At 36.1% G+C, this 27,295-nt stretch overlaps 1 protein-coding gene across 1 annotated transcript in view; it reads left to right on the top strand.

Moving 5' to 3' along the window:
* XRN2 (5'-3' exoribonuclease 2) overlaps positions 1–27,295 on the top strand; it is an 83,183-nt gene that overhangs the window by 35,651 nt on the left and 20,237 nt on the right. The window contains exons 15-26 of the mRNA XM_066237973.1: positions 343–474; positions 4,685–4,803; positions 7,174–7,309; positions 9,062–9,169; positions 9,257–9,346; positions 9,983–10,055; positions 15,098–15,181; positions 16,914–17,011; positions 17,585–17,664; positions 18,853–18,909; positions 25,030–25,098; positions 25,192–25,323. Of these exons, the coding sequence (XP_066094070.1) occupies positions 343–474; positions 4,685–4,803; positions 7,174–7,309; positions 9,062–9,169; positions 9,257–9,346; positions 9,983–10,055; positions 15,098–15,181; positions 16,914–17,011; positions 17,585–17,664; positions 18,853–18,909; positions 25,030–25,098; positions 25,192–25,323 (1,178 nt within the window). The remainder of the gene's footprint in view (positions 1–342; positions 475–4,684; positions 4,804–7,173; positions 7,310–9,061; positions 9,170–9,256; positions 9,347–9,982; positions 10,056–15,097; positions 15,182–16,913; positions 17,012–17,584; positions 17,665–18,852; positions 18,910–25,029; positions 25,099–25,191; positions 25,324–27,295) is intronic.

Here is a 27,295-nt window from a genome sequence, read left to right as displayed (position 1 = left end):
TTGACTTGTTTTTTAGTTATACTTATTTGCCTGAAATTGTGTCTTGAATGTGTTCTGAAATTGTGAGTAAACAGAATAGCCTAAGGAGTCTTGAATAGATTCTCTGTGGACATCAGAACAGTGAATATATGTACTTTAGAGCAGAGTTATTAAATATTACAGGCTGTTGATTATAGGGTAAGTTACAATCAAATCAAAGTGTCAAAAATCCTGTAATGTTAACAGAAATCCATTTTTATTCTTTAAGTGCTTATAGTGGGGACTATTTTGTTTCCCTCTTTTTTCCCCTTATGTATATTGTGGTTTAATTTTAATTTCTATATTTATCTCCATTTATGTTAGAGAGATCAACCAGCTTTCACTCCTGGTGGAATACTAACTCCTCATGCTTTGGGTTCAAGAAATTCACCAGGTTCTCATGTAGCCAGTAATCCGAGACAAGCCGCCTATGAAATGAGGATGCAGAATAACTCTGTAAGTGACTTACTTTTATGTGGCGTTGAAGAGTGGTGATTATCAGATGCACTTTGCAGTTGTTTGTGAATTTTATCACTTAACCTGGAGTTGTTTTATAGTTTTTTTCAACTTATTTTGCCTTGAGATAATTTTAATTGTTAAGTTCATTTTTATCAATATGAAAATACTGAATGATGAGAAAGAAAGAAAATGTATGTAAATATGGATAGCTAAGTGGGCTGCATGCAATGACTCTGTCATGCAGATGGGCCCCAGGTCCTGGGTGGTGATGGTGCTGGAAGCATGATGTGGACATGCAAATGTCTCATAGCTGGGGCAAGAGAGGAGGGTAGGTTTTGCTGCCCGTTTCCCCTTTCCTTCCAGGGATCAGTCATGGTCATTTTGCAGAATAGTACTGCTAAGTCTGTCAAAGACGAGGGCTCTTTACTGCCTAACTTTCACTCTCCAACTCAGCTTCTGTTAATAGTGGCAATAGACCATGAGCTCAGAGCATATGGCAGGGCAGCAGCAGGGGTGACGGAACAGACCATCAACCAACATTCGGAGACAGCGGGTGATCCAAGCTATTGCTTATCATCGCTTAGGTTCCAGAACGTCTTCCTTTAACCAAAAAGAGCTTCATTTTTTTTTTTAGATTTTTATTTATTCAATTTTCAGAGAGGAAAGAGAGAGAGAGAGAGAGAAAATGAAGGGAGGGAGGGAGAATGGAGAGGGGAGAGGAGAGGAGAGGAGAGGGGAGGAAGCATCAACTCCCATATGTGCCTTGACCAGGCAAGCCCAGGGTATCGAACAGGCAACCTCAGCGTCCCAGGTCAACACTTGATCCCACTGCGCCACCACAGGTGAGGCAAAAAAGAGCTTCCTTTTGAACTGCACCGTTACCAGCATATTGAGCTCAATATACAATCAGATTCCTGATGGTAAAATGTGACATCATTATGTAAACAGAGTTACGAACCCTTAAGAAAACACAAGTTAACCCCAAATTTAAAAGTAACTTCAATCATATAGTAACATTAACAGCAAGTCCAACTTAACTGCACATGTACAGGAAATGTTACACTTAGTTAAAACTAAAGATTTACGCTACATTTCACACAATACTTGGAACAAGGTATGTGCGGTATCAGGACCGTTGTCAACCAATATGTGTCCTGTTATGTTTACCCTCAGCCTGGACCAAATTCTAGATAGCTAGCTACAACCTAAATTGAAATACGTACCTTAAAGATGACCCCAGATGTATTTTAACACTGAAATAAAATGTTTTTCTAAGCTTTCCATAATTCTACCCCTAATGTCAAAGGCTGGTAGGCATGAGAGAGAGTGTTATAGAGGCTGGCACAATAGTATGTAAGGTTTTGTAAGGTTTGGTATCTTACACAAACCATTCTATGAAATATCCAAGGAAATGGCCTGAGTTTGAATGTTTAAATCTCATTATTCTGATAGCTATCGTATTGATGCTCAAATCCCTTATTATAGGGCAATCCTATAGGCAGAATTTTTTGCCATATCTAGAGAGTGATTGGATTTATATTGCTGTCATTTTACACCTAGATGTTTTAGGGATCTTAGATTTGGAATTTGAGAACTGAGGTTTTTCACTGCTTGAAAGATGCAGTCTAGGTTTCTGGTGTGTTTTTTGTTCTGTTTGATTTTTGTTTTCTTGTCTTATTCCTTACAACATTAACAGTGGGATGTGGAGAGTTGGTGAAAGGGACACCATGCTGATAGAATATTTTTCTCTTAATTTCATGGAAGCAAGAAGATTTAAACTTTGCCAGCTGTAGTGATTTGAGAATGATTCCACAAGACTAGACCCATTGTTGATTACTAATGTCAGCCGTGGGACTAGGAGTGGGGAGATTGGTGATTAGGTTGTTTATTTGATCCTATCTTAATTCCTGTTGACAGTAATTTCTCTGGGAGTCTTTGCTTAAAGGGATTTTCACCTAGGTAGGATGTCCTAAATTTAAGGAAATCATGAAATGAAATTTTTTTAAATCATGAATTCATTTAAAGGGAGTCTTTAAGATCATGTTTTATTTTTTCTGAATGTTTGGGCATGTTAGTCTCCAGTAGTTGACTAATATCTACTGATAGTCTGCATTATTAATGTTCTATTAGATAAGCTTTTGTTTCCTCATAAATGTTTTATTTATTTACTTAATATAAATAAGTAAAAATGTTGCATTTTGGAGTATAGTTTTATTATATATGTGACCAGTCTCAGTTTAATAATTTTGAGTGTAAAAATAGCTTTCTCAAAAGCAATTGGTAGAACTTGAGAAGAAAGGAGGGCTGAGATTTTATGTTAAAGAGCAAATATCTTTTTTTTAAATTAATTTTAATGGGTGACATTGATAAATCAGGGTACATATGTTCAGAGAAAATGTCTCTTTTTTTTTTTCTCTTGAAGGTATATTATTTTTGTTATCTAAAGGTAGAGTTTGTATTTAGTCTGTCAGTTTGGGAAAATTTGTTTTTTATAACAACTTAGACAATTAATAGGAACATCACTCTCATTTGATCCAAATGGATTAGAATTGAGTTTAAAAAATGATGATAACTTATTGAACGATTACCTTGTGCCAGTCAGGCAGTATGTTATTGATCTTTCACACATATTGTTTTATTTAATTCTTGCAATAACCTGGAAAGAGATAGAACATTATCATCCCCATTAGAAGCTGAGGCTGACAGAAGTTAAATAAATTGCCCAGAGCTATACAGTCAGTAGTAATTGGACTTGAATTTTCAAACTCAGATCTGTCTGACTAAAATACCTATCTTATTTTCTAAGTACAACAGCTCCTTCCTGAGTGTATTTTTATTGGTAGTGTTGTTGTTGTTTTTTGTATAGGGACAGTATTGATCATATAGTATCATGCTAACATTGACATTATGCATTTTAAAAAGAAAAGTATCATAAGCTCTGTGAAATATAGTTTTTCTTTTGCCTATGGTGTGAACTACCTTTATGCCAAGGTTTTATAGTATGAAAAGATCCTCCTCAGCTTTCAACTTAAAAATAATTCAGTTGACTCGAACTATCTAATATACTGCGTATAATAGAAGACACCCTTTATCATGAAAACCTTTTCTGCCACTTAAGTTTTTGGTCATTTAACATAAAACTCAAGTTTCAGAAGATTATACTTTTTAGATTAAATATTAAAATACTTTACGGTGTTCATTGAGTTAGGTACAGAGGTAAGATAATACTGATAATACTTTAAATAATAATTTAAAGGGAACTTAAGTCTGAAATAATAAAATATGCATTTTTGTAAGATGACTAATAAATTTTTATTTGTACATTGAATATTTTTTGTGACAGACAGAGACAGAGAGGGACAGATAGGGACAGACAGACAGAAAGGGAGATTCTTTGTTGTGGCTCCTTAGTCTCCTTAGTTGTTCATTGATTGCTCTCTCATATGTCCCTTGACTGGGGGCTGCAGCAGAGCAAGTGACCCCTTGCTCAAGCCAGCGACCTTGGGTTCAAGCCAGTGACCTTTGGGCTTAAGCCAGCAACCATGGGGTCATGTTTATGATCCCACGCTCAAGCCAGCAACCTCGCGCTCAGACTGTATGAGCCCGCAACCTCGGGGTCTCGACCCTGGGTCCTCCGCATTCCAGTTTGATGCTCTGTTCACTGCACCACTGCCTGGTCAGGCTGTATATTGAATTTTAAAACAGTAGATTTAAAATAATTTAACAGTTATCTGGCAAAGTCTCATTAAACAGTTGCTTTCCAGAGTGGTTGTACTAGGTCAAACAGTTACCATTTAGCTTCAGTCTCACCAGTATTGACTTTCTAATGTATTGTTCACTTACAACTTTGTTATGTAATAGGTGAAAAGTGATCCTGGATTTGTAACATGTGAGAACCACCAAAGGAAAAAATATTCAAGGCCTATAATTTTAAAACTATAAAATTAAAATTTTCTTTTGAAGCAGTTTCTATCCAAGAATGTTCAGTTGTATGTGTAAACATAGGAAGCTTGGTATTTATATTTACTTGTTTGGAGGGGGGGGGAGTAGGCTAAAATTGATCTTTGTACTTTCTAAATATACTTACTGTATCTATTTGATAGCTTTAAAAAATGGCGTATTGTGAAACATGGTAATAGCAGTTTAATGTAACTTCTTGTGTGAAGTGAATAATTAAATCCTTTCTCTGTAATGTAATTTTCTGCAGAGTCCTTCAGTATCTCCTAATACAAGTTTCACTTCTGATGGTTCTCCGTCTCTGTTAGGAGGAATTAAGCGAAAAGCAGAAGACAGTGACAGTGAACCTGAGCCAGAGGATAACGTCAGGTGAAGACATTTTTTTGGTAGCACTTTGTTAGCAAATTGCTGAAATAGTTGTGGATTAATTAATGCTGTTTAGCTTAGAGCCACAGTGCCTTCAGGTGCTTGCCTGTGATCTTTTCATCCGCTAGTAATTAATGTGGAGGGTTAGAATAGTCAGTAAATTGCAGTGAGATGTGTAAGCTATAGCTGTTAAACCTCTAGATTAGTATGCATGCAGCTTTTTGTTCTCCAAACCACTTTTCCCTCTGAGACCAAGCACTAGATCTGGTAGACATGAGGTGTTTAGCTCTGACTATGTGATCTGAATGTTACCATTTTGAGATTAAATTTTCAGGCTGCTTAACCTAGAAAGTTCAGTTACATTTGGATATTTAATATACTTTGCTTTAATCTTCTCATTTGAAAAGATTTTTCAAAATGAAATATTCAAAGGACATTTGATTAAGAGATAAATATGTATATTTTTAAAACCACAAACTTGGATATTCACAGTTATATTTCATGGCAGAGGAGTTTCCCTTTAGCTGTATATTTAAAATTTATAGTAGTAAACTTTGCTTAATTAAGTAATCCAGAAGTTTGGTCATTATAGTAAGATTAACAGCCTCTTGTGTAATAAAATCCAGTTTGAAAGCTTGGGCTCCAAGTACAAAAGACCAACAATCTCAATAATTGTAACTCATCATGAATTTTGAAAAATGATATTTTTATAGGATGTGGTTGGTGTGTTTGTATGTATGATTAGAAAACTACAGGTGTCGTGTATGGTGCATTTTCTTAATGTGCTTTGATGTGAGTGAGATTCAGAGATATGTGGTGACTTGTAATTGAACATTTACCTGATCTGAGTTTTTATTTACTGATTCTGTAACTCTGGACTCTCCTGTAAGAGTTCTTTTTGTTTTACTGTGTAGTATCATGATCAATTCCAGCTTAATAGTTAACTTGATTTATTTAGTACTTTATTTCTAATCCTGTTGCTGAGGGTAATCAAGGTAGAAATGCTACTACCAAGAAATGTTAACCCTGGCCAGTGGCCCAGTGGATAGAGCATCGGTCCTGTTTATGGATATCTCAAATTTGATTCCGGTCAGGGCACATAGGAGAAGTGACCATCTGCTTCTCTCTTCTCTCTCTCCTTTCTCTCCCTCTTATTTTCCTGCAGCCAGTGGCTTGATTGGCACGAGTATTAACCCTGGTCACTGAGGATGGCTCGGTTGGTCTGAGTGCATCTGTTTCAGGCACTAAAAATAGTTTGGTACTTGAGCATTAGGTTTTCCAGGTGGATCCTGGTTGGGGTGCATGCGGGAGTCTGCTTCACTGTCTTCCCTCCGCTCACCTAAAAAAAGAAATGTTTGGAGATTTTATTAGCATTTATTTCATTGATATTATCTGTAAAATAGTAATATAGTGCTAATCTACATTGTGGATAGTGAATATTTCTCCTGCTTGATGTTTTATGAATCCTTTGTGTGTGTGTGAAATTAAAATTAGTATGGTGTGTTTTGAAACATGACTGCAATTGATTCATAAGATCTAGCCCTTTAATGGAGAATCATCTTGATGTCCTGGGTCTTCTGCTCTGGGTTTTTGTTTTTTGTTTTTTAAATCATTTTTGGCTTCTTTGTGTTTCTTCAGTAAAATGTTTAAATCTTTTAGAGAATGAGAAATGAGTATTTTTAAAAATACTTTGGGTGAAGATGGGGTTCTTTACATTGTATTTTTGGTGATTAGTGAGTGATATTTTAGTGAATTGATTGACTTGCTTCTCAGTTTAGTAGAACATATATACCGTACCTTAAGCCAACAGCAACTCTTGTCTGAAAGAGGAATAAGGCAGCCCAACAATAGAGTAGGTATACACATAATTTCTGCTTGGTTCATAGATTATTTTTTAATAACCCATATTCTACCTTTTAAAAAATTAATTGTGCAAGTCAATTTTTAAAAAGTAATTTGACTTTTTTGTATAGTTTAAATATATTTTAACAAACGAGGGGACTTAACAAATGTAAAATTATTTCAGTATTTGAATCTTAAAATACAGTTTTAGAATTGTTCCACAATCAAAAACAGTATTAAAATTTGAGCAAACAAGTATTATTAAAGTAGTTTAGTAAATGGTTATTCTCTTTTTAAAGTGTAGTTTTATAATAGTATTACTAGTTTGTGTTTGGGTTTTTGATGTTTATCTTTAAGTTGATAATAACATGTGGAAGTGGACTTTTTAGAAATAACTAAAGTTGTGTCAGCATTACTGTTTAACTCATTTACCTTTCACCTGGATATTAAATATAAGTGATTTGGGTGATAAATTGATAGACAGTTATTGGCAGTATTTATCCAGCATAAACTGGCTCTGACTGGTTTTAGGCTGTGGGAAGCTGGTTGGAAGCAGCGGTACTACAAGAACAAATTTGATGTTGATGCAGCTGATGAGAAATTTCGTCGTAAAGTTGTACAATCTTACGTTGAAGGGCTCTGCTGGGTTCTTCGATATTATTACCAGGTACAAAAAGAATATTTTCCTTTATATCTCCAGCTAATTATTTTAGGATATAGCAATTTCTATAATAATATGTATGTATTATTGAACTAAATTCTGAAATTAAACCCAGACTCCCTTTTTAAAATTTCCTATTTAGACGTTTATTACCTTAAATAACATTTGTTTATATAGTTCCTTAAATGTTAATATTTAAACAAAGCTAATTTTTGTTGCTTTAAAGGATTTTAGCATTAAGTTTTGTGGTTGAGCATGCTTTGTCTTTCATATGACTAAAGTTTGGCGTTTTTTTTTAATTGAAATAAAAAAATAACTGAGTAACTAATAATAACTAAATGACAGAACAAAAGACAGTGACTGGGAAGTGTCAGTAAGAGGTTGAAAGGAATTTGAGTGATATCATTTCCTCTGTGTAATGTAGTGATGTTACATGAGGTACATTCTAATTGGAGTAATCTCTACCTGACTTAAAGCCTTTGATGATTAAGATGTCAGACGGGTGAGAGATTAGGTAAACACTGTTAGACAATATCTGGTGTTGAGTGTCCCATAATAGAGGATTGAATAAACAAGATGTGGTACATATGCACAATTGAATACTACTCAGCCATAAGAAATGATGACTTAGTGCCATTTACGACAACATAGACAGACTTTGAGAACATTATACTAAGTGAAATACGTAAATCAGAAAAAGCTAAGAACTATATGATTTCACACATACGTGGGATATAAAACTGAGACATAGATTGATTCATGAACATAGATAAAAGTGAAGTGGTTACCTAGGGGGAGGTGAAGGGTTTCCTAGGGGAAAAGGAGTAAAGAGGGACAAATATACCGTGACAGAAAATGATTTGACTTTGGCTGATGAGCATGCAACACAGTTAACAGTTCAGTGCTATAGAGATGTTTACCTAAAACCTTATTAATCAATGTTACCCAAGTTAAATTTAATTTCTAAATAAATAACAACAACAAAAAAGGATAATATCTGGTTTTGTGCTGATAGAGCAAAGCAAGTTAGGTTTGGTGTGACCTGGGAATGGATGAAGTTTGTTGGGAAGTAGAAATTAATTTAATGCAATATTGATTGTCAGATATTCTAATTTCATGGATGTTTGTTTTTTTACTCCTACTCTTAAGATTTTAATTCTCTAGGCACAGAGTCAAAACATATCAGGAATACTCTTCTTTTTTATTAGTATAACTAGCTTTTGTTTTCTTTTTCGTGGATTTACTTAAGTATTTTTATAGTGAAGGGAAAGTTGTCACATGAAAATATAATAGGGAATTGTAAAATGAAACTTCTGGCTGTTTTGCTCTCAATTTCTGTTTCAGCAATGTCCCTTACCCACCTAATAAGCTCAGTGTCAGCTACAGCTGCTCTTCATTATATTTGAAAATGGCAGCTCTTGAGCTGGAGAGAATGTTATGAAACTCATTTTAAGGATAAAAGTTTTGACCAAATTGTATCTTTATAATATAAAGTTTGATGTTAACTAATTATGAAAGATGTTTGCAGAAAATTCAGATTTAATCAAAACAACTTAGGATCCCGGATGAGCCCCCAAAAGAAAATAAACAACAATTTAGGACTGTGGGGAAAAAATTAATATATGGAATATACAGTATACAGAAGTTGTGTGTTTTATAAATAGAATATGGTAATTTAATAGTCTAATTTTTTGGTGTTTTTGTGCTGTGACTATCATTAACATAGATGTTTTTTGTTGTTGTTTTTCATGATTGTAGGGCTGTGCTTCCTGGAAGTGGTATTATCCATTCCATTATGCACCATTTGCTTCAGACTTTGAAGGTATTGCAGACTTGCCTTCTGATTTTGAGAAGGGCACTAAACCGGTAAGCCTGATTATTTAGAGCCATTAAATTCATAGAATTTTGGCTTAGATAAAAATTGTATGTCTTAAATGTTTTTCTTCCTTGCAGTTTAAACCACTGGAACAACTTATGGGAGTTTTTCCAGCTGCAAGTGGTAACTTTCTACCTCCATCATGGCGGAAGCTGATGAGTGACCCAGTGAGTCTTAGTATTTTGAGTGTGTTGGTAACTGGGCTTTTGTCATATGTTTTATTAACATTAGTCACAGTTGCTGTTGCATTTCAGTTGAAATAGTGAAGTATAGAAACAAAGTAAACATGTTTGAGTCTACTGTATATTTTTCACTTTTTTCCCTCTGCTTTCCTTGTCATCAGTACCCTGAATAAAATTGATTTGTGTTTTGGAGAAATTCTTATAACAAGTTGTTTTATTCTCAGCTTGTTTTTACTTGTTCCAGCCCTGGCTGGTGGTGATAAGAGGTCAGAAGACTGACCTACCTGAAATCACCTCTGAGCTTGTTTTGTACGCTTGCTAGCAAGAGGGAGACCAAGCTGCGAAGTAGGAATTATTAGTCAATAAACTTTGCTCACTGTCTTGGGCTCACAGTTGTCAGCTCTACAATTTTATAATGCCTCTTTTTCACCGTTTAAAATAACATTACTAATTTTGTTTTACTAGACCTGGGATTAATGACCTGATAACTTAACAATTTTTAAAAGGAATGAAATGTCATTTCTCATCAGGCTTGATAACTTGAACAAAAATTATATCAAATTCTATATAACAGAAGCATGTAACTTTTGTTTTGAACCTGTACTTTTCTTCCTGATACAGGATTCAAGTATAATTGACTTCTACCCTGAAGATTTTGCTATTGATTTGAATGGGAAGAAATATGCATGGCAAGGTAAAATTTAGACATTTATTTTTGTTAAAATAATTTCAGTTTTTTGGTAAAACTGAGCAAACATGGTTTATGGGATGAAAGAATTTCTGTAAAAGATAAATATTTTAAGAATTATGTGTGAAAATATGCATTTTTTTCATTGAACCTGGGATTAGCAATGATTAATAGTGAATTTAATAGTAACATTCTGATAAGCAGTAAACTGGGTTCAAATAGACTAACCATCATATCTTTTGTCTCCGTTGTGATTAATTTATCAGACTTGGGACTTACTCCTTCTAGTTAGCAGCTCATTGACACCTGGTTAGGTTACTGAGAGACAGTGCCTGTAGAGAGTGACTTGTACTCCACTTTTGGAAAATGTATTAGAAATTTAGTTTAAATACTTGACACTAATTATTATTTAAAAATTTTTTATTTATTCTCATTCCTCTGTTTACAGATTTTGTAAGAATGGTGATTTAAAATTAGCACTAAATTCAAGGTGCTGTTTACCACTCAAATGTGTGATGATGACTGATTGTAAAACACAGTAAAGAGTCTCTCTTTAGTATTGTTTCACAACAAAGCCCTCTTTCAGCAAATCGTTTTAACCTTTCTTTCACCATATATTTTTCTAGGAAATTAGGATGTTTGCTAAAATGTTCTCTCGTTTCCTTTGATTATTCCCTGTGGGATGGATACCAGTAAAATGACTCAAAGAGAGTTATGAGGCAAAGGGAGATAATGATTTACAATTAAAAATCTTTATTTTTTGAGATTTTTAGGGCCGACTTTTAGTTTACGCAGCAACAGAAATTTCATATTACTTGAATGGAATGATGATGGAAAGGCAACGCATTGATTGGGGTTGAGTGCTGTGCTCTGTGGTCATATTTTGTTATATGCAAGTGGGTTGGGGTATTAGGTGGTTTCTGAGGGTGCTTTGTGAAGAGAGCAAAGGTATTAGAGAATATGAAGTGGTAAAGTAAAAATGTACATAAATATATGTTTTAACTAAGTCCTTTTATGGGTTTGTTAAATAAGTAAAATAAGTAAATGTGCAGTTGACTTGCTGATTATACCCTTGTACAATAGTATAAATTGTCTAGGGGAAAAGCAAGGCAGTGCACTGTAGTTAGAAATTCTCCACACCTTGTTAACACTTACTACTTTCCGGGTGTTTGTTTGATAGTAGCCATCCTAATGGGTGTGAAGTATTTTTTACTTTAGTTTTCTTAATCATTATCGATAGTGAGCATTTTTTTTAATATACTTATTGGCTGTTTCTATATCTTCTGTGGAAACATGTTTATTCAAGTCCATTGCCCATTTTTGAATTGGTTTTTTGTTGAAATACTTTATGTATTTGGGATACTGATCTCTTAAATTTGCATATATTTTCTCATATTCTGTGGGTAGTCTTTTCACTCTGTTGATAATGTTCTTTGATGCATAAAAGTTTTTAATTTTAATGAAGTTTAATTTTGTTGGACTATATTACTTTGTTGTTGCCTGTGCTTTTGGTGTCATATCCAAGAGATTATTGCCAGATTCATTGTTACGAAGCTTCTTTATGTTTCCTTATAGTTCTAGCTCTTAAGTCATTGAATTGATCTTTGTATATGGTGTAAGGTAATGGTCCAGTTTCATTCTTTTGCAAGCATTTTCCAAATACAATTTATTGAAAAGACTGCCTTTTGTTCATTGAATGATCTTAAACCCCGTCTTTGAAAATCATGTGACTCCATATGCAAGGGTTTATTTCTGGGCTCTGTTGCCCATTGGTCAACATGTCTGTCCTTATTTCAGTGCCATACTATTTGAATTAGTTTCTGTGCCAGTGTCATACTAATTAATTACTGTAGCTTTATAATAAGTTTTGAAATCAGGAGCTACAAGTCTTCTAACTTGATTTTTCTTCTTGAAGATTATTTTGGCAATTTAGAGTCCCTTGAGATTCCGAATGAATTTTAGGGTGGGTTTAAACTTGGACCTTTAATATTTCTATATTTTTATAATAGTTTATATAAATTAGTTACTAGACTCAGTAGCAAGAGTGCACCTTTCTTGAGGTAAAATTTGGTACTATTAGGAGATATAGTTACTTCTTCATATGTCTTTATAACTTATTGAAAATAATGACAGTACTTGAAGTTCTTGCCTAAGTTGATTACATCTTCAAATGGTAGAAGGTAAAATGTATCTGGGTACTTTTTCCACATTTATTAACGTGTACTTACCAACATTATGTGTAATAATAGCAATATGTTTTTTTTCTTTTTTTTTCTTTTCTTTTTTTGTATTTTTCTGAAGCTGGAAACGGGGAGAGACAGTCAGACTCCCGCATGCGCCCGACCGGGAACCACCCGGTACGCCCACTAGGGGCGACGCTCTGCCCCTCTGGGGCATCGCTCTGTCGCGACTAGAGCCACTCTAGTGCCTGGGGCAGAGGCCAAGGAGCCATCCCCAGCGCCCGGGCCATCCTTGCTCCAATGGAGCCTTGGCTGCGGGAGGGGAAGAGAGAGACAGAGAGGAAGGAGGGGTTGCGGGTGGAGAAGCAAATGGGCGCTTCTCCTATGTGCCCTGGCCGGGAATCGAACCCGGGTCTCCCGCACGCCAGGCCGACGCTCTACCGCTGAGCCAACCGGCCAGGGCAGCAATATGTTTTTATAATATTTACTTAGTATATATAAGTAGGATATAGCATAGACATTTTGAATGTGTATTTTATATATGAACAGAGAATTTAAGTAATTTAACCAATTACACAGTGGCAGAATTAAGATCTAAATCCATACTCTAACCATTGTATGCCTTAGTGTTACCACTAACTGGACTACCTATAGGTTGGTTAGAGGATTAAATGAGCTAATTTATAACATACAAAATAAGTGCTCAGAAAAAAAGTGACTGCTGTTATTTTTATTATCATCAGCTCACTCTCAAGCCACTACCCTTATCACATCTGGCAGTCAGGAAGGCATTCCTTCCTACCCTGGCCAGGAGGGCTGACTTCCTGCTTAGTAACCTTCCTGCTGTCATTAGCACTGCAAGTTGCTTACTGTTTGGAGTTAGCTTCTAGAGTTGGTATTGTAGGGAAGTCTTTCTGATAATTTGTTTAGATTCCGTATCTAGTAGACAGTAAACAAAAGCTAGATAATGTAGTTGTTGTTTTTGGGTTTTTTTTTACAGAGACAGAGAGAGGGATAGACAGGGACAGACAGATAGGAACGGAGAGATGAAAAGCATCAATCAGCCTGACCAGGCGGTGGTGCAGTGGATAGAGCGTCGGACTGGGACACAGAAAAACATCAATCATTAGTTTTTTGTTGCGCATTGCAATACCTTAATTGTTCGTTGATTGCTTTCTCATATGTGCCTTGACCGTGGGCCTTCAGCAGACTGAGTAACCCCTTGCTGGAGCCAGCGACCTTGGGGTCAAGCTGGTGAGCTTTTGCTCAAACCAGATGAGCCCGTGCTCAAGCTGGCGACCTCAGGGTTTCGAACCTGGGTCTTCCACATCCCAGTCTGACGCTCTATCCACTGCGCCTCCGCCCAGTCAGGCGATAATGTAGTTTTTCATGATAAAAATGTTCTTAGGTGTATGACTAAATAAAACTTGAACAACTACTGAGGCTTTTTTCCATGTAAGTGTTTACTGATAATTGAGATAGCCTGACTCTGATGATAGTATTTTTATCCTTGAAATCACTTGTTAGATCTTTCAGAATTCACATAAAAATTTTGTTTCTTTTTAACTTTAGACAATATTTATTCTTCTAGGTAATAAAATTGAACATGTTTTCTGACGTTGAAGATACAGTAGCTAAATAATTACTGACAGCTTTGGAAAGCTTTCATTTCTTATTTAAAGGCAATAATCACAAATATAGCAGTTCTGAGTGACAGTAGTTTCAAAATTATTTAGCTGTATTTAGCATTTTTCTTTACTATTGATCTTAAAATTTTTATTTAACCAAAATACTAGTTATAGTGTATATAGTAGAACATATATAGCTTTAATAACTTTGTATATTTTTCTAATGATAGATACTAGACTACTAGTCTAAATAAAACAATGGCCTTAATTCCAGCACACTTCAGAGGACAGTTTTCAGCCCTAAAATGAATAGCTAGTATTCTGTCTCTCAGCCCCCTGCAGTTATTTAAGCAAGTCTCTAAAATGTTTTGTATATTGTATTTTTAAAAGTATACAATAGTAAACAATTTTAGAACTAGAAGAGATACACAGTATTCTAGTTGAACAGACCTTCACAGTATTTGTTGTGTGGTCTTTCTCTTTTTTTCTCTCTCCTTTTCCAAGTGAGAGGAGGGGAGATAGACAGACTCCCGCATGCATCCCAACTGGGATCCACCAGGCAACCCCGTCTGGGGCAGATGCTCTGCCCATCTGGGGCCCTGCTCTCAACCAAGCCATTTTTAGCACCTGAGGCAGAGTCTCCATGAGCCATCCTCAGCGCCCAGAGCTGATGCCCTTGAATCAATCAAACCATGGCTGCAGGAGGGAAAGGGGGTGGGTGGGGAGCAGATGGTTGCTTCTTCTGTGTACCCGGACCGGGAATAGAACCTGGGACATCCACATGCCAGGCTGATGCTCTACTGCTGAGCCAACCGGCCAAGGCTGTGTGGTCTCTTTTTACAAAAGAAAAAACCAGGTCCTAGAAAGATGAAAAGAGAAGCTTAATCCCTTAGGAGAATAACTGGCTTGCCCAAGATCATCATAGGTAGTAAGGCCAGAACATAGACCAGTGTTCAGGTGGCTACTTGTTCATTCAGAAATTTATCAGAGAGTTAAGATTCATCAGACATGATGAATCTTTCCTTATGAGCCATGTTAAGGATGGAAAATACAAAGAATCTTTTCTTCTACCACCACATCAAAAGTATTTACACCTTAATTTTGGCTAAATGAAGTTCAGTTCCAAAATGTTTTGATATTAGTAGGAATGCCCTACCAGACATGTTTATTGGTAAACTGATAAGTTGGAATTTCGATGATCCTAAATGCTGGGGTGGCTGGTGTGCGTTTGTTTCCCTAGGTGTTGCTCTGCTGCCATTCGTGGATGAGCGAAGGCTGCGAGCTGCCCTAGAAGAGGTATACCCGGACCTCACTCCAGAAGAGAGTAAGAATTATATACTTCCACTTGGTCAGCATTGAGTTTGTATAATGCAGACTTCACATTTTCTTATACAACTCAACCTTTTTGTCATTTGTCCATTTTCCATAAACAGGATGTAATCATTTATTTTACCTCTTTATAACAAAAGTTAACTTCGCATCTTAAAATTTATTATCCATAAATTCAATAGTTAACTAAGTAAAAAATTTTAAGTTATGAGTATTAAATTTATAAGAAAGCACCACCTTAAGAATATCCTTTAACTTTTTGATTATTTTTTTATAAATAAATTTTTATTATAATGGGGTGACATCAATAAATCAGGGTACATATATTCAAAGAAAACATTTCCAGGTTATCTTGTCATTTAGTTCTGTTGCATACCCATCACCCAGAGAGAGATCATCCTCCGTCACCCTCTATCCAGTTTTCTTTGTACCCCTCCCCCTCCCTCCCCCCAACCCCTGTAACCACCCCGCTCCTGTCCATGTCTCTTAGTCTCGTTTTTATGTCCCACCAATGTATGGAATCCTGAAGTTCTTGGTTTTTTTCTGATTCACTTATTTCACTCTGCATACTGTTATCAAGATTCCACCATTCTGCTGTAAGTGATCCGATGTCATCATTTCTTCTAGCTGAATAGTATACCATGGTGTATATGTGCCCCATCTTCTTTATCCAGTCTTCTATTTTTTTTTTTTTACAGTGATTAAAAGCCTTTAAGCAAACTCTTGGCCAATACAGCAAGAATCCCTAAAAGAGTAGTGTCCTTAACATGTTCACCAAGTCCAAGTTGGCCCCATCACCATGCCAAATCCCTGGAAAATGCAACTTTTTGATTCTTATATGACATGCACACACACAAAAGTATTTGTGTGTGTTGGGAGGGTATTGTTTTTATTATTTTTTTTAAGAGAGAGAGATGAGAAGTATCAACTGGTAGTTGCTTCACTGTAAGTTGTTCATTGATTGTTTCTCATATGTGCCTTGACTGTGGGGCTCAAGCCAACCCAGCAACCCCACGCTCAAGGTGGCAAGCCTGCATTCAAGCTGGTGACCTCGGGGCATTGAACCAGGATGTTCAGCATCCCTAGTCAATGCTTTTATCCACTGTGCCACCATGGGTTATGCCAGAAGGGTTTTAATTTCTTCCCTCTCCCTTTTTCCATCATCTCCCCCAAACAACAGTATTTTTGCTTGAGAGGTTAGGTTGAAACAAAAGTGTTTGCCCTCAGAGTGATAACCTTGAAATGTTAGTTTGCACAAAAAGTGGTATTTTGTCATACTACTGACAGTAAAAATATAGGGAAGTTGCAAAGCAGAGCTCTACTGGGAAATTTATATAATATCAGTATGATAAAGCTATAGAAATAATTTATCAACCATCCTTTGAATAACTCTTTGTTATTACATGATACAATTTGTGTTTTCTCAGTGATGTTTATTTCTTATGGTAAGAAATTGAATTCTATATAAATAAGACAGCCTTGTTTCATCTTGTAATGCTATATTCAGTTATCTCTTAGCAATAATTTTTTGTGCTAGTATTGATCTTTAAAAACCTTATTGTCGAATTTCCTTTCTATAGAGATCACACCTAGTAGGTCTTACTGCTTTAAAATTATTCTTTATGAACTTACATGTTTTTAAATTTAGATGCTTTTTTTATTCTTATAAATATTGCTCTTACAGATATAATTGTTTGATCTTGATTCTTTTCTTACTTTCCCCCCAGCTAGAAGAAACAGTCTTGGAGGTGATATCTTATTTGTGGGGAAGCATCACCCACTCCATGACTTCGTTTTGGAGCTGTACCAGACAGGTTCCACCGAGGTATGTGTCTGTGTTCATCATGAACTGTTTTCACACAGTATATTTATTTGGTTAATTAATAGGGAACATTTTCTAAGATTTAGTAAATTATAAGCAAAATTTATTATTTTAACTTAAGATCATATGCTATATTGTGCAACCATAACCAGTATCCATTTCCAGGACATTTTTGTTTTTCCAATTAGAAATTCTGCACCCATTAAACAATATTGATTAACAATGCCTCCCTAGGCTCTAGTAATCTCTCGTTTATGTTTTGTCTCTATGAATTTATCTATTCTTAGTACCTCACATAAATGGAATTATACAATATTTGTTCTTTTGTGTCTGGCTCATTTTACTTAACATATTTTCATAGTTTATCCATGTCATAGCATGTGTCAGAATTTCACTTTTTTGTGGCTATTATAATATTCATTGTATGTGTATATCACGTTTTGTTTATCTATTCATCTGTTGATGGAAACTTGGCTATTAGGAATAATGCTCTATGATTTTGGTGTACAAGTGTATGTTTGAGTCTCTGCTTTCTGTTCTTTTGGAGAATGTAATCAGGAATGCATTTTTCCATAGCCAGTGGATGTGCCACCTGAACTATGTCATGGGATACAAGGAAAATTTTCTTTGGATGAAGAAGCCATTCTTCCAGATCAGTAAGCATTCTTTTGTGTGTAATTGGAGTGGCTGGGATGAAGTTTAGTTAGCATTTTTATCTTGTCATCTAAATGTTTTATTTTCTAGTAATAGAAAGCAAAACAACAGAAAACCAGTTGGGTGAGAAAAGATTTGAGGTCAAAGCCCAGCTCTTTGACAGAATAGCTGTGTCATTTTGTGCAGGGAGCCAGGGGGGGCTCTGCAACCCTTTTAGGAGAGCCATAAGGTAAAAACTATTTCTGTAATAATACAAAGTTATGGTGTTATTTACTGTTGTCACTCTTTCTCTCTTGAGTGTGCAGTGGAGTTTTCCAGAGGCTAAATATAACATGATATCTCAAGAAATTAAATCAGAAGCATACAAGAGAATCCAGCTGTTAGGATAGATATTGAAGAAATTTTCAAAAATGTAAAACAATAATGCTCTTATTTATTCTGGTTTTGCTTTGTAAAATGGTTGTTTTTCATGTTATTTAACTTAACATGTAATAGGTGTATTATTGGTATCTTTAAGTGAATAACTTTTAAATTTCTTAGTTTTAGTTTTTAGTAGGTAAATATTGAAAGCTATAACCACCGTAAAAACTCTTTGGAGTTCTCAGTTTTTCAGTTGTAAAGGGTTCTGAGATCAGAGTTTGAGAACTTGCTCAAGAGCAAATCCAGAAACAGGATTTGCTGGTCATAGGAATGTGCATCTTCATTTTTTCCAAATAATATTGGATGGTCTTCCAAAGTGATTTCACCATTTTAATCTCTATGGCAGTTTGTAAGAGACTTGTCCTCGGAATTGTCACAGCCCTAATTTTTGTTAATCTGATGGATGGTTTACAGTTGCATTTCTCTGATTACTAATGAGAATGGAGCCATGCATTTGGTTTTCCTCATTTATAAAATACCTGTTGTACTTTTCTATTTATCTGTTTCCTCATTTTCCTTTTTGGCTTGTACATATTCTACATATTCTTTATAAATGCTGATATAAGCCCTTTCCTTTCATTGTTGTCTGTTGATGAGATTACAGATAAAAAGACAGGGTCCCTTTTTTAAAGATGTAAATGATTGTATTGTTTTTTTGGTATGTTTTAATGATTTCTCTTTCATAAAGTGTATCAAACATAGCAGCATCTTCCACTTACCTGAAAGGTTACACTTTACAAATAGAGGCTTCTGTTCTTGTTTCTCCATAGAGTAGTATGTTCTCCTGTCCCCATGTTACGGGATCTGACACAGAACACTGCAATCAGGTAAGTTTTCCAAGATTCATAGCATTCAGAACACAGCTCTGAACTTGCAAGTGAGTTTAAGAATTCTGATTTACGAGGAAATGGCAGCTGTTACTCCACCAGTGCTTTGAGAATGGAGAAGTCCCTGTGTTGCAGACTTCAGAGCAGAGCCTCTTGACTTTAAATTAAATACATTGTTAGGTTACTGATTTAACAAGATTGTTTTTCTGCTTTCTGGTTTCCCCTGACAACCTCTAATTCTTCCCAGATTAGGAAAGTGGGAGCCAGAAAGTAGGAGTTTCTAGGAGTAGCGTGCTGTATGGGAGCAGATCTCGGTGTGCCAGAGGTCCATGCAGCTTTACTTTAAATAACAGATGATTTAATTTTATCTGTAATTGTGGCCCTTCAGTGTTGGAAAATACCACTATTGCATACTTTATTTTGAATGAGATGAGATGGAATGAATTTGTGGTCATTCTAATCAATAGTTACTATAAACTTTAATTTCTGCTATTTGGAAAACTTATATGTTATTTCCTCAATGGCGACATTTTTCTGTTGAGTAAAATAATGTAAAATGCAATATGACTGTTTATAATAAAAACAAATTTACTAATTTGTATAATTGTATATAGTTACTAATCTTGATGTCAGGGTGTATGCTGTCATTTTCTTCAGTCTTAGACGGGAGTAAGACACATCCTAGCAGTTCAAGGATTTTGTAAAAGCTATTGCCTAACCTGCTGTCCTACTTGTTTTTACTATTTCTCTCGCTCTCAGGAAATATTTTAGATTTTACTTAGATTTCTCGTTATGAAGTATAAGTGTGTTTATTTTTCTATATTTAATGGATTTAGATAGTAGCTGGCTTTTATTTAGAGAAAACCAGTGTGAATTTGAAAAATCTTCCTAGGTTAGTTGCGTTTGTTTATCTTGACACATAGTTTGTCCTGACATTTTGCTGGGCTCTTTTGTTAAGGGTGAGGTTTAGCATTGTAAGCCATGCTCCTATGCTCATTACAAACAGGCTGGCTCCCACAGACCCAGTGTGGACGTCATGGTAACCCTTAGGGTCTCTGGCTGGTCACAGTGCTTCAGGCAGTTAATCCTACCAGTTCTCTCTGGATTGTCATGTGTTTGCTTGTGCTCCTCAATTTTTGTGCATCTTTTCAAGGGCCTCCCAGCCCAGCCCTCTGAAATAGTTAACTCTCTAATTAGGATAGAATATTGCCCAGTAGAAGAGTTACAGAATTGACAAATCCTAGAGATTTTGTTTGTATGGTGGTGTTGGTTGGTTCTGATCATGAAAGGGGCCGTTGGTATTATTTGGTATCTACTGTGTTCACAAAATTATTGTTTAGTTTATAAAACAAATCTCAGATGCAGGTGCTTACTTTAGTATATGTGGGAAATAACTTCAAAATAAAATTGATTTAAGTGAGTTAATATCCTAGAGATTCTTGAGAAACCAAAAGCCTGAACAAAGTGGAGTGAGTCCGTGGAATCAGTACCAGATTTAATGAGTGGAAACACATGGGAGGGGCTACCTTTCACTGCCTGTCATAGTTCATCGGACACTGCACTAGCTAACCTCTTTTGATAGGCTGTCAGAAAAGATGTTTTAACTCCTTTAAACTCTTAGTTTTAAAATGTCAAGTATATAAATCAGAATTTTCTCTGCAAGAACAGTTTGTATTGGTGTGCTGATTTAGCATTATGAAATGTGTCAGGGAAAGGTAGAATAAAAATTAAACTTGATATTTGGACTTTTCTGCTTTCTTTGTAAAGTGTGCTAGCACTCTCAAATAATAATATTGAAAGTAGCATATCTGAGGACAAGTCTTAATGTGAATTGACTTGGAAAAAGGTGTGCATTCTATTCCTTTTCTGTTGAGACTTTGCTATAGTATTTGCTTGTTACAAATAGTTTTAAAGTATCTGCTTATGGCAAAGATAAAAGCACTATTTCGTTTCCTTCCTTTCAACCACGTTTTAAATTTATATTTATTTTGACTTTGGTGTGTTTATGAAGACAATTAGGTAATTAAAATAATAGGGAGGTTACCTGCCAAGGAAGGACTCCATTCTGATGCACCTGAGTCAGAGCTGACCTTGTGGACAGAACTTTATAGCGGATATGTCAGCACTGTTCCATCTAAAAGAAATGATTAAAAATACTTATGTTTACCGGATTAGATGAGATAATATAAAGCAAGCACAAGTCTTTTACCTCAGCTGGCCAGCCTGCTGGGTCCCTAATCTGTTTAGTGACTCATTTCCTCCCTGAGGGTGCTTCACCTCAGTGTCACTGCTTTCCCTCCCCCAAGAAGTCCTCCAGAACTTTTTGCTTTTGTTTCTGGTGGTAGAAATCGGGTAGTGAGTAATCTGTATTTTTCCCCCTCTATAATTTCCAGTATTTTTATTATTTTTGATCCTCTACCTATTTATGTAAGAATTTGAGTTACATAAATATGAAAAACGAAGGAACTTCCAGAGTTTGGGTCAAATGAAAGTTACCCTTTGGTTTTTGTTCAATGGGTTTCCACTTAGTCTGTCTCTTTCGCTTTTAAGAGGTTTAAGTTGTGGCTTAAATTATCACGTTGGAAAAGTATAGTTGAGCCTGACCTGTGGTGGCGCAGTGGATCAAGCGTCGATCTGGAAAGCTGAGGTCACTGGTTCGAAACCCTGGGCTTGCCTGGTCAAGGCACATATGGGAGTTGATGCTTCCTGCTCCTCCCCTACCCCCCACCCCCGTCTCCTCTAAAATAAATTTTAAAAAAATTTAAAAAGGTACAGTTGAATTGTGCTCTAGCTTTTGTTATTTCTAAAAACAATAATCAGTCTTAGTATATATTTTTGGGAACAAATTAAAATACTAAAAATCTCTAAACTAGTGAAATCTTAACTCATTTTAGTAGAGAATAAGTAAGTCTTCAAATTGTTTGTAAAGATCCAATGGAAAAGAATGCTTTGCGCTTTGGGATCATTAATCATGTTCCTTGTCCCTTCAGTGGGGATCTCCAGACTTATTTTTAGATACTTGTGTCTCCTAATGGTATGTACTATATTAAGTGTATAGGTCACTGTTGAGCATGATTCTGGAGGGAACTAAGGGAGTTCTTAGAGGTTATTTTCTTATTAGCTTAGAAATATTTCTCCTTTCAGAGCATAAGCTTAGATAATTGAATTTTTAAAACAACTGTATTTAGGAATAATTGACATACAGTTAACTGCACAGATTTGACAAATTAATGGATATGTTTTAGCAAACATTAGTTTCAGTTGTCTTATTAAACCTGTTGCTGTAACAATTGTCCTTCAGAGGGACGATCCCTTTGACCCCAGGATCATCTATTTTCGCTGGCAGCTTGTTACTTTGGCTGTTACCTTCATTATCTAGCTCTTTCTGTGTATGTCGTGCGAATCTTCATCTTGAGCCCTCGCCTGCACGTGTCCTTTATTTCATGTCCCAGTCCTGCCGCTTTTGCCCGCCCAGTATTTCCACCTCAGGCACATGTTGAAGCTCCATTTGGTTCTCTGCCCTGTTCTCTTAGTCGCTGCTGTTGCTGGTGGCTCTTTCTGCATTGCATCTTTGATTGCTTTTACTCCCTTATGACATCTTAAAGTGGCTTCACATTGTGGTTAGAACATGGCCTTCATGACAGTATCCCAGTTCAGCCATCCTGTCTTACTGTCCACTTGTCTTCACATGCGTGGGCACTCCAGTCCAGCCCTTCACAACTGGGGTCCCACCTGAGAATTGTCTGAGAACTTAAAGCGTTCACTGTATGTAACAAATCAGTTTGTGTCTTGTGCCTTTAGAATGATACTAGTTATGTATCTTCCTTGGGAGAACTGAGAATGTAGTCAGTCAAATCCTTTTTTGAGGTCTTAATTCTCTCCCAGACCTCTATTAAGAAGGCTACTCTAATTGAACTGAGCTACTGCTTGGTCCTAAGACCCCTTTCTGTGTCCTTGTTCCATTATTTCCTCTGCCGTCCTGTAGCCCTACCTTCTGCGTTAGGATGTTTTCTTGGTTCGAGGTAAAAGAATCCCCTTGTCCCACCCCCTTCCACGCATGCTCTGTAGCCCACACTTAGAAAGGCTTGCGTGGGGAAGGTGTGTGCAAGCAGACACTTTGACACAGCATCGTTTCTGTGCCCATTGTTGCCTTTTCCACTTTATTCCTTATAAAACGAATCAAGCATTTCCTATTCACTGTATTAGAGGGGGAGGCAGGCTTAATGTATTAGACCTCCACTCTCACTGTGGGACCATGTATGTACTGGGCACTCTAAAAGTCTGTTTGGTAAACTGGTAAAAAGCCCTGCTGACACAGATTACTGCTTTGAGGCCCTTTAGGTGCAAGTCTTGCTTTATTACCAGTATTCTCTCTTTACTTTGTGTTTGCAAAGCACTAATGAGCCCATATGCTTAACTGCTGAGTTCTCTATCATGCTCCTAAACCTTTAGCAGTGCCTGTCCTGCTGCCTCAGCCCCCTTGCCCAGTAGAGACATTGGAGATAAAGACAGTTGCCAGTGAAAAGTGAGTTGTAAGAAGAGCAGATTGAGTAAATGAAGTGTTGCTCAGCTGTTTTTGAGCTCATAGCATTTTTATTATAAATGAAGCTATTTTTGTGTGCTTAAAACACAGTTAAATCCTACTACAAGGAAAATTTCTCTATAACAGTGGGCCCTAATAAAGTGTCTGTATTTGAAGAGAAAGAGAAAAGCCATCTAAAATGCCAACTAGTGTATTAAAACCTTTTTAAACTGTAATTTGTAATCATTGGAGGAATTTTGGAAAATATAAAAAGCACAAAGAAAGAAAGGGGATGGTTGATTGTACAAAGAATATCACGGATGACCTTTTCATAAATATATGTCTGGTGTCTTGTAAATACATTTTTCCCCATGCCATTGTTACTAAAATGTTTAAAATACCAGTAAGTATTTAGTATTTAATTTTTTGGAAGAACCATCTTTAACCAGTCCACTGTTATTCACATCCTTGGGTTAGACAGTTTTTCAACATTATGAATATTGATATTATGAGCCTCCCTAAGTATAAATCAGACACATGTCCAGAGTCCTAGAAAGGCATTGCCACGTCAGAAGGAAGACTTGTGTACTTACCAACCCTTGAGGTAGACACATACACGTACCACCAGATAGGAAGTTTGACTCGGCTTGTTTTGTTAGTCTGAATGTACAGCCTTATAAAATAAGTCTGTGTAATTTCTTTCCCCTCCCCTCCCCCTTCCCTCTCTCGCTTTCTCTTTCTCTCACTTCTTTTTTTCTTGCTTTCAAGTGAGAGGAAGGGAGATAGACTCCCACATGTGCCCTGACCTGGATCTACCCAGCAACGCCTTATGTGGCCCATGTTGGAATCAATCAAGCTATTTTTAGTGCCTGAGGCTGACACGCTAGGACCAACCAAGCTATCCTCAGTGTCAGGGGCCAACGCTTAAACGAACTGAGTCACTGGCTGGTGGAGGGGGAAAGGGAGAGAGAAAGGGGAGGTGGAGAAAAGCAGATGGTAGCTTCTTTTATGTACTGTGACAGGGAATTGAACCTGGGACATCCATATGTGTAATTTTCAAATTGACTTTTCCATTATCAAACACACCTAAGTACAGCAGGATACAGGGTTTAACTGGGAAGTTTAGTGTTTTTTTTCTTCCACAATTTGTATACATTTTTTTATTTTGCAAATGTTTCTTTTGGTATTTACATCTTTTCCTTACTGCAACAAGAGCTGGTCTTCCCTAGAATGTTAGAGGGAGAGTCTTTGCCAGGAACTGAACAAAATGAAAGCTGTTTTTTTGTTGAGTTGTAAACCTCTTCAACCTGTCTCTAATATCAGAATTTCTTGAGAGTTGAGGCATTGTCTCCTATATATCTGATCACCCACGATTAGCGAGAACGTGGCTCTTCCCACAGAAAGTTACATGAAAGGGTATATACTAGGAATTAGCAGCAGTTTGATGAGAAAGATAGTCGTTAACTAAAATAATTTTTGGAGAAGACTTTAGACTTTTAGTTAAATACTGTTTTAACGTGAAAAGTAACTTAGTTTATATGGTGGTTAAGTCAGGCTAATCTAATAAAATCATTAAATTGTGTATTGTTCTTTTCTAGTATTAATTTTAAAGACCCACAGTTTGCTGAAGATTACATTTTTAAAGCTGTGATGCTCCCGGGAGCAAGGTAAAAACAATACAATTATAAAATATAAGCAATCTAGATTTGTGCCTTATAAGCAGTTTTATCCCTGTAACCCTTGTATTTTCAAATGGTCAGAAAACCAGCTCCTGTACTGAAACCTGGTGACTGGGAAAAATCCAGCAACGGACGGCAGTGGAAGCCACAGCTCGGCTTTCACCGGGACCGGCGGCCTGTCCACCTGGATCAGGCAGCATTCAGGACTTTGGGGTGAGTGGTGGGTTTCTATCCTTTCTATTAAGTCAGTATTTAAGCCGTAGATACTTAAGAGACTATTCAATACAACTTTTTTTGCAGATATTTTAATGACTTTTATACTTTCTGCTTTTCTTCTGTTTTTAAAATCCACTGCTCTTTTTTTGGGTGTCACTTCATTTGTTGCTTGAGAATTCTGTTTTCTCTTTTAAAGTTTTGCTGTCTTTCTGACAGTTATTTCAAGAGAATAAAATACTCTTAACTCTCAAGAAAGTTTTAGCTAAATTAATGTATGACAGAATTCCTTTAAAGTGTTAACCAGTATCTTACTGCATAGAGCTACCAACCAGTCTCCTAGATGTTTGCTTAACCAGTATTTGAACAGTGATGTTTCATTGTTGCTTGAATTTTCATTTCTTTGCCTCTTAGATTGAGTCTCTTAATATACTGGTAATTTGTATTTCCTCTTCTGTGAATTTCTGATTTTTATCCTTTGCCCTTATTAGCTATTGGATTGTCTTTTTCCTAGCTACAGAGAGAAATATAGAGAAGGGACTTTGAAACAATAACAGGTAAAAAGCTGGCATAAAAAGAACAACAGGCTAGAGGAAATGTCAATGAGCTATTATTTATGAAGTAATGATAACTCATAAATAGATATTTCAAAGTCATAGGAAAATCTTAAGATTAAAAACACGATTTAGGCATTAGGTTGCCATCAGCATGTACTTTATACGGTGAATGGGAAGCGACAGTGAGTGTGGCATACAGTTAAGAGCATGGGTTTTGGATCCTAATTGTCTGGATTCAGATGCCTTTTTTACCACTTGGATTTTTGTACAGATCACTGAACTGCTCTCTTTACCTCTGTTTCCTGTGTGTAGAATGGGACTAATAATTATACCTGCTTTATGGAGTAGTAATGAGGATTAAGTGAACTAATGTCTATCAAGTGCTTAGGATAGTTCCTCAACACTGTGGAAGTGTTAGCTCTTACTGTGGTTGGCTGTTTTGGGAATCTTTATTCCTAATAGTAAAAGAAAGGCAAATTTAAAATACTCTTAAGATGTTTTTTTCTTTTTTGCGTTATTTCACCTGTTTTCTAAAGCAACATAGAAGTACCTCTACATAGTGTTTTGAGTTCTTAAGATACTCTTAACTTTGATCCAAATTTATAATTCTTACAATTTATCCTAAGGAAATAATTTAGATGGGCATAAAGTTATATGCCTAATTATCTCTATAGAGCATTGTTACCTATAATACTAGTACTAAACAAGAGGAATGGTTTAGTAAAATAAAAGACACGATCATCATAAAGTATTCTATAGTTACACGTTTTACAATTGTGAATACTATGAAAGATATAGGGAAATGTTTGTTATAGTACAGGTATATTGGAAATAGTATGATGTAGCGTAGTAGCGTGCACAGTCGGCCCTCAGTATCTACAGGTTCCACATTGATGACCAAAAGTAATTGTGGGGAAAAATGCCCCCATATTCCACAAGGCAAAACTTATTTTTCACATGCTAAGTACTATACTAAATCCATGTGAATGAAGTGATTGAAGGCATACCCTGCTATAGCTTATGTGCAGATATAGGTTTTGTACAGCTGTTACACCATTTTATAGGACTCCTCAGCTTTTGGTATTCCCAGGAGGTCCTGGACCCAACCAATACCCTAGATATCAAGAGACAACTGCACAGTGATAGCAACAGCATAGGTTTTTTAGGACACAACTGAAATATAATGCCAAGAAAAATAGACTGACTTCTTTTTGCTTAAAATAATAAAAATTTAAATGATTATGCATTAAGAATCTTGGTGTGACAAATGAACATTTGCTGTCTCCATTAATATCGGGTACTGTTCAAAACCTTGGGCTTGCCTGGTCAAGGCACATATGGGAGTTGATGCTTCCTGCTCCTCCTCTTTCTCTCTCTCTCTCTGTCCCCCCTCTCTCAAAAAATCAATCAATAAA

This window comes from Saccopteryx bilineata, chromosome 6 (genome assembly GCF_036850765.1).
Source record: "Saccopteryx bilineata isolate mSacBil1 chromosome 6, mSacBil1_pri_phased_curated, whole genome shotgun sequence".
Lineage (NCBI taxonomy): Eukaryota > Metazoa > Chordata > Mammalia > Chiroptera > Emballonuridae > Saccopteryx > Saccopteryx bilineata.
This window is presented reverse-complemented; position numbering and strand designations above follow the sequence as displayed.